The sequence below is a fragment of the Gavialis gangeticus genome, unplaced genomic scaffold (genome assembly GCF_001723915.1).
Source record: "Gavialis gangeticus isolate Ggan-Ray unplaced genomic scaffold, GavGan_comp1, whole genome shotgun sequence".
Taxonomy (NCBI): Eukaryota; Metazoa; Chordata; order Crocodylia; family Gavialidae; genus Gavialis; species Gavialis gangeticus.
Genome location: NW_017729006.1, coordinates 43818369 through 43825012, shown reverse-complemented (window position 1 = coordinate 43825012; position 6644 = coordinate 43818369). Strand labels below are relative to the sequence as shown.

The window sequence follows — 6644 nt, the reverse complement described above, 5'->3', positions numbered from 1 at the left end:
CCAGTAGTTCTACCCTTTTTAGATTTCAGACAACCCTTGATAAGACTCGAGGCAGCCCTCAGAAAATGCCAGCTGTTGGCTTTCATTTGTTTTTTTACTCCAACAAAAATGAAAGAGCAATTCTTTTGTTAAAAAGAACCCAGAAAGACTGCAACAGGTCAGAATGTTTTTAGCATTATGGATTTCTATTTGAAAAATCTGGGTTTATCATGTGAATCAGATTTGCACCTCTAATCACTGCATTATACTCTGAAGACAAGAGGTGCTAACTGCCTTCCTAGAATACAGAAAATCTTAGCACTTTTTTATGCAAACCATATTTTTAGGGCTTCCCCATTCCCAAGTGTAACCAGCACTACCCTCAGTAATCATAACAATATGAATAGCACAGGGTTAGGGCCATATCGCATGTGACATTTAGCATATGTTAAATGCACTTAAAACACGACTGCAAGTTCAAGCAGTAAAACATGTTCTAAGTGTACTCACAGGGTGAATCTACATATCACCATATGAGCTTTACTGCAGAGTAGATTAATTAGCTTCACAGAAAGTCTCACCATCTACACATGTGCTAATATCAAGGTGCAGTAAATTAATTAAGTCTGCCATAAGATAGTACAGACCTGACAATCGAAGACAGTACTATCTTATAGAGGAGTAATTAACTATAGTGAAATGCATGTGTAGACGCTGACCGGGGACATAATTTGTGCCCACTTAACCCAACCAGCTGAGGGCCTGCTCCACCTCAGCTCAAATTGCAGCTGTCCTGGGCACATGTGTAGATGCTGTACCTGAGAGCAGTTTACTCTGGCTCAAATTGCTCTAGAGTTTATTGCACATGTAGATGCACCCACTCTGTAGAAAAGTTATTACTTTTTTGGGTGAGGGGTATTTCCAGTAATATGTGTTCAGCTACCATCGGACTGCTCCATGGAGACTGCAGCCCCCCACCCAACCATTATATCAGTCAGGGTCCCTTCTGCCATACCAAGCCTACAGATAGTATGAGGAAAGCCATACATGTCAGGATGAAGGATCCTGCATCTTTCATTTGTCAGGGTCCTCCACGATCAAGTTGAAAGCTGGGTGCCTGTGATCCCAGAGGGTCCTAGGGCTGGGATCAACAATCAGCTGATTGTAGATGCCAGCCCTGGCACTGCATTGGAGTTGGATCAAGAGTACAGTTAGGTGCCAGGGTTGGGACTGTGGCAAACTGTGCACGTTAGAAATCATAGTTACATTATTGTGTGACTAGTCAAAACACATCCTAATATTACTGCTGCACAGATTTAACACATACTAAGTGTCCTATGTGACAAAACCCTTAGTGAAATGATTTTCAGGGGTAAACTTTAAGCTTAAATTAACTACTTTCTTATGAACAGACAAGGTTACAATCTTTTCTTGCCCATCATCCTTCTCTTGGAAAATAGTCTGGTTGATTGTGGAGGAACCTGGCTCCAGTTGTTGATGTTTAGAAAACATGCAAAGAGCAATTCTGGGTCTCTGGGCTCAGTGGGTACATGTAGTCTTGTATGTGCAAAGCTGAATAACAAATAGTGCATAAGTGCCTGAAACTGCTGCTATGCAGCTATGTATGTGCCATTTAGACGCATAAAGAGAAACAGGATTTGGCCCTATCTCTACCAGGCAAGACAAATGTAAATACTCATAACGAGAAGTTTCTTCCCAGAAGCTGGATCTCTTCAAGATGTGTTGTCCCTATGCAAACACTCACTATGAGTGTGCATAAGCTAGAAGCACTTGGGCTCAGAGATTTTGCCTCAGTAGTATCTATACAGTGTACCATAGCCCTGCCCTTCCTCATGCTCCATGGCAAGGGCACAGAGGGCAGTGCGTACCTCCTGTTCTTCAATCTCATCTCAGAGTCTCATGTTGTACCTGACCTCCGGGAAACAGGAGGTGATATGGATGCGAGTATGGACAATTCTAAAAAATTCTCATTACTGGGAATGAACTAACCTCTCTTTCTTCTGGAGTGACTGTCCATATACTTGTCCACACTGTGCGCAACTCTGAAGCCATACCCTCAGATGTGCAGGTAATAATGGGTCTGCTGGGCATGTTTCTGGAATGTCACAGTGTTGGATAAGACTCCGGGCAACTTCCAGGCAAATACTACTTGTGGAGACATTGTATAGGGAGGCTATAGCAGTAGCCTAGGACCTGGTGGAATGAGCTCTGACTACAGAGTAATGCTCCACCTTAAAGGTATCATAACAGAGCTTAGCACAATTCAGTATCCAATTGGATATTCTTTGGACTGATACTTCTACACCCATATATCTCAACTAAGCAAAGAGATGGTGGGGGCAACTTCCCGAAAGGTTTAATTTTATTTAGGTAGAAGGACAGAGCTCTTTTCATGTCAAGGGAGGAATAAGGTTTTGGGAAGGACACTAGGCAGTTGATGCGCTCACTAAGGTGGAAATCAGCGACTATCTTAGTAAGGAACTTGGGGTGAGTCCTCAAGAATACTTTATCTGTATAAGTATACAAAGAATACTCTAAGAGGGCTTGAATATCACCCACCCTCCTTGTTAAAGTAATCATCACCAGGAACACTGTTCATGGAGAGATGGAGAAAGAACACATTGCCACAGGTTTAGACAGTGGCCTGATGGGAGGGTTTTTTTTTGTCCCAAGGCCACCACAGCCATTGGGGCACTTTACATGCTGGTGCATCATTGGTGATTCTTTGGGCAAAGTGACCTGGCAGCTCCTATCTCCTCTCCAGGTATGAATGGCTGTTGGATTACAGGGAGCTCATCTGCCCTTTGACAGTTCTTTTTTAGTCCTAGTGGGTATCCACACACCCTCCTCACCCAGGCTAGCTCAGGTGGGGGTGATGGTTTAGTTGCTGACAACCTGACCATGGAATAGGTTGTATTGATTTACATGGTACCAGATAGCAGACCAAGAGTGGCCTGGCCTGACAGAACCATGGGAGTCCTGAGAACAAAATTCAGGTCCTATTGAGGAAGCAAGTCTCTCACCAAGGGAAGTATTTTAATTGGTTCTTTGAGGAATCTGAAGACTGCTGGATGAGAAAACATCAGATGTCTGCCACATTATGTGCTTAAAGCCACTAAATTCATGTAGCACTTGGGGTAATGGTATAATAGAGATTAATCAAGTGAGGGAAAGATTATTCTCCTACAAATTACCCAGTCTTGAACCTGGACCTGGAGAGTCCTCTTGGTCTTCAGGGGGCACTTGCAATTGCCCTAGAGCAGTGAGGGCCAATCACAGGCATGCCACAAATTAGCTCTGCACCATCACCAAGTGCCAAACTGATCTCTTTCCTCAGCCCGATTCGCTGCTCTCTTTTCTGCTTCCTTCCCTGTTGCTGCTGTTCTGCTCATCTCCTCTCCAGTCTACCCTGTGCTACATCCAGAGACTGTCTGTGCCACTTGCAGCACTCATGCTGTGCTGCAGATTGGCCATCCATGCACTAGAGGAATTGGGACATTAGAGCTAAAGAATATGAGGCTGGGTAGCAGGGTTTAATTCCAATATCCAGGGCATGATGAAACCTCTTAGCACCACAACAGATGTGGAAGCTGGTTGAGAAGATGGCAGTGTCCAAGATGAGGACAGGGTATGTGCCAGTGATTCTAATTTACCCCACCCAGGAGAAACCTGGACTGGGAATATTATCAACAGAGTGGATTGATGAGATGCCAAGGAATGCCCAGCATGCTTTTCCTTGACTTTCTTCTTCTCTGGTTGAGGGTAACTGATGAAACTTGGTAATACTGCTGCTATCTTGGTGGTAGGGCCTCTATGAACTCCAACAGTACTTTCATAGAGCCATGAAAGATTGGAATGTGTATAAAATAACTGAGGAAATGACTGAGAAGCTGAACTTCACCCATCCTTTGGCCTAAATGTCAGGCCTGCACCTGGAATGCAAGTAGTCACTCAGCTAGTGCAGGAGCTGACAAGACAGTTTTGAGCAGAGAGGTCAACAGCCAGGGACCAGGAACAAGAACGCCAGGAACAGAGGAAGCAGAACCCAGGGAACAGGAAAGCAAGAACAACAAGCAAGGCCTAAGACACTAGGACCAGAGTCAGGGGTTTAGCAGAAGCCAGGTAGCCACGGTCAAAGCCAGGTATGCACCCAGGTGCCAGGGTGACAAGCCAATGGTCAAGACAAAGTTGTGGACGGGACAGCAGTTGATTAAGGACAGGAGGTCCAAGGCAGAAACAAGGATGAGGGTCCAAGGCAGCAACATTCAACAATGGTATTGCTGAGAAAGGGTCCTACAGGAAATGGGAAAGTTTTATAGCCTTTCCATGAGGGGCTTGTAGCTCTTACTGGTTCACCCAAGTCACCTGATCCCCCACTAGGCATCTCAAAGGAGGGCCAAGGCTAAGCTGGGGCTTATATTTGGCTTGTTGCCTGGTGGTACTGTCTATGCAGATGGTCCAGGTTTGAAACCTATGGGTCCTGACACCAACAGCCTAATGATTAGGACACTTGACCAGGGAGCAGGAGATCCAGGTCCCAAGCCCCCTCAGCCACAGGGAGTTTGACCCGTCACTTCCTCCGTCCCAGAAAAATCCATTAACCATGGGTTAGGCATTAATCAGACACTTCTCCAGTTGACCCCAGCTGGCAGCCAGAAGTGGAAGAATGTGGAGCCAGGATGAAGCAAACAAGTGAGACAGTGTGTGGCTTAGCGAGGTGGCTGTTGTCCTGAAACCTTGCTCCCAAAGAGGCAGAAACTTTCCCGTTACTTTTCATTCATTTTATCCAATGACTATTAAAAACAAGCTGCAGTGTGCCAGCTTCAGGAGGAGGACTGGAGAGGAGGCCAAAAACTGCAGGTTTGCAGTTGTGTATGTGCCATTTAGGAATGTAAAAGGAAATAGGATTTAACCCTAGTTCTTTTTATGGGCAAAATAATCTACTTCCTGCAAACCCTGAAGGCTCTTTTGTGCCTGGTTTGCACAGGTGTCCAGCAAGTAGGGTGCTGAAATTATTTTTGTGCTCCCCCTAGTCCCCTTAGGAACTTACTCAAATCAACACAAAACAAAACAAAACAAAACAAAACAGGAATGACATCTAATTGGATTGCTTTTTAGATACTGACAGGATACATACCTTTTCTCCTTTCATGCCCATCTCTCCTTTCATCCCAGGCACTCCTTGAAGCCCTCTTTTACCCTAAAAATACATTTTTGATTAAATAGTTTCTTATCATTAAAATAGTATTCCCATAAATGATGCATACTTTGGAACTAACAGTTTTCCAGAAGAAAGCTACTCTATTCTCTTCAGGAGGAAGCTGAAGCAGGAGAAATACTCACCTGATTTTTTTTTTCATTCACGTAGCGAGTTTAGTTCTCTCTCTATTGTGCATTTTCCCAATGCAGTACTAGCAGATAAACTGCAAGCCAGAACTTGACCTTTGCTTCACCTAAATTATTCCTTTCTAAGCTATCAAAAGTGGACACTGGGAAGATCTCCACTCTCAATTTCATACAACGTAATGGGCAATAGAGAAGAAGATGCTCAGATATTTCTGTGATATGCTGCTGACCAAGGAATAAACAGATCATGGAGGATGTCTCAGTGAGAGGTGATGAATACACGCAAGTCCAACTGACATTCCTAGAGTGCCAGTCATGCCTTGTGCTGAGTATACTCAGTTCGCATTAAGTGCTATGTGTGTTCAAGACATTTAGTATTGCACAAAAAATGCTTAGCACCTTTCAGTATTAGGCCCCAATTTTCTTTTCAACAGAGTTCCCATGAATCTGAACTCCCAAGCCCCAAACAGCGTTCCTACCAAGAGACATGTTCTCTTACATGCAGTATGCATATGCAGCAGAATGCTCAATGACCGTATGGCCAATCAACCACACAATGCCACACATCGTGTGACGTGCCATTAAACAAAAAATGATTACCAGCTCCTTTAAATCTTTGTTATTCCCATTTCCAACCCTATCAATATTGAATTACAACCAACAAATTTCAGTTCATGGTACAGTAACCTTGTAAACAAAGTACTTTAAAGTACAACATCTTTTTGTTATACTATATTTCTAGTCATGTAAATAAAATATGCAGTACAAGTTATTTGATGGTTATTGCTTGTTTCCTACTGAGTTAATGTAATTTATACAAATGCAGGACTATGTTTTATTACAGGTTCTCATGTGGTATTGGTGAATGGGCCATGTTTTGGGAAATTACTGATCAACCATATGTTTTCATAACTGCTCTGGGCTCAGTCCCAATGAGTATGGTAGTTCAGCCTTTTACTGCACTGTTTTTTATATCAGGTTTGACTGCATGTTTATTGAGGTCAATAGCAAAGATCCAAGTGATTTTAATACTGCTGGATAAAGTAATGAAGAAAAAATTAAGTGCAAATTTATTTTCATTCACGATTTTTTCCTTCTGGATAACTTTACATATTTACTGTCTCCACTGCCTCTGTTTTAAAGTAACGTGCTAAGTTTAAATACCCATGACCTGTTTTAAAGTAATGTGCTAAGTTTAAAGACCCATGATAAAGATTCAATGTGAATCAAAGGTATACATGCAGGATTTCAGTTTATTAGTGATTTATCTTAGGAAATAATCTATGCTTATGACAAAC

The 6644-nt window shown here is 43.0% G+C and overlaps 1 protein-coding gene across 5 annotated transcripts in view; it reads right to left on the bottom strand.

Moving 5' to 3' along the window:
• Nucleotides 1-6644, bottom strand: part of COL15A1 (collagen type XV alpha 1 chain) — a 347975-nt gene that overhangs the window by 162979 nt on the left and 178352 nt on the right. For all 5 annotated transcript variants that reach the window (XM_019509150.1, XM_019509145.1, XM_019509146.1 and 2 more), the window contains one exon: nucleotides 5138-5200. In XM_019509150.1, coding sequence (XP_019364695.1) covers nucleotides 5138-5200 — 63 coding nt within the window. The remainder of the gene's footprint in view (nucleotides 1-5137; nucleotides 5201-6644) is intronic.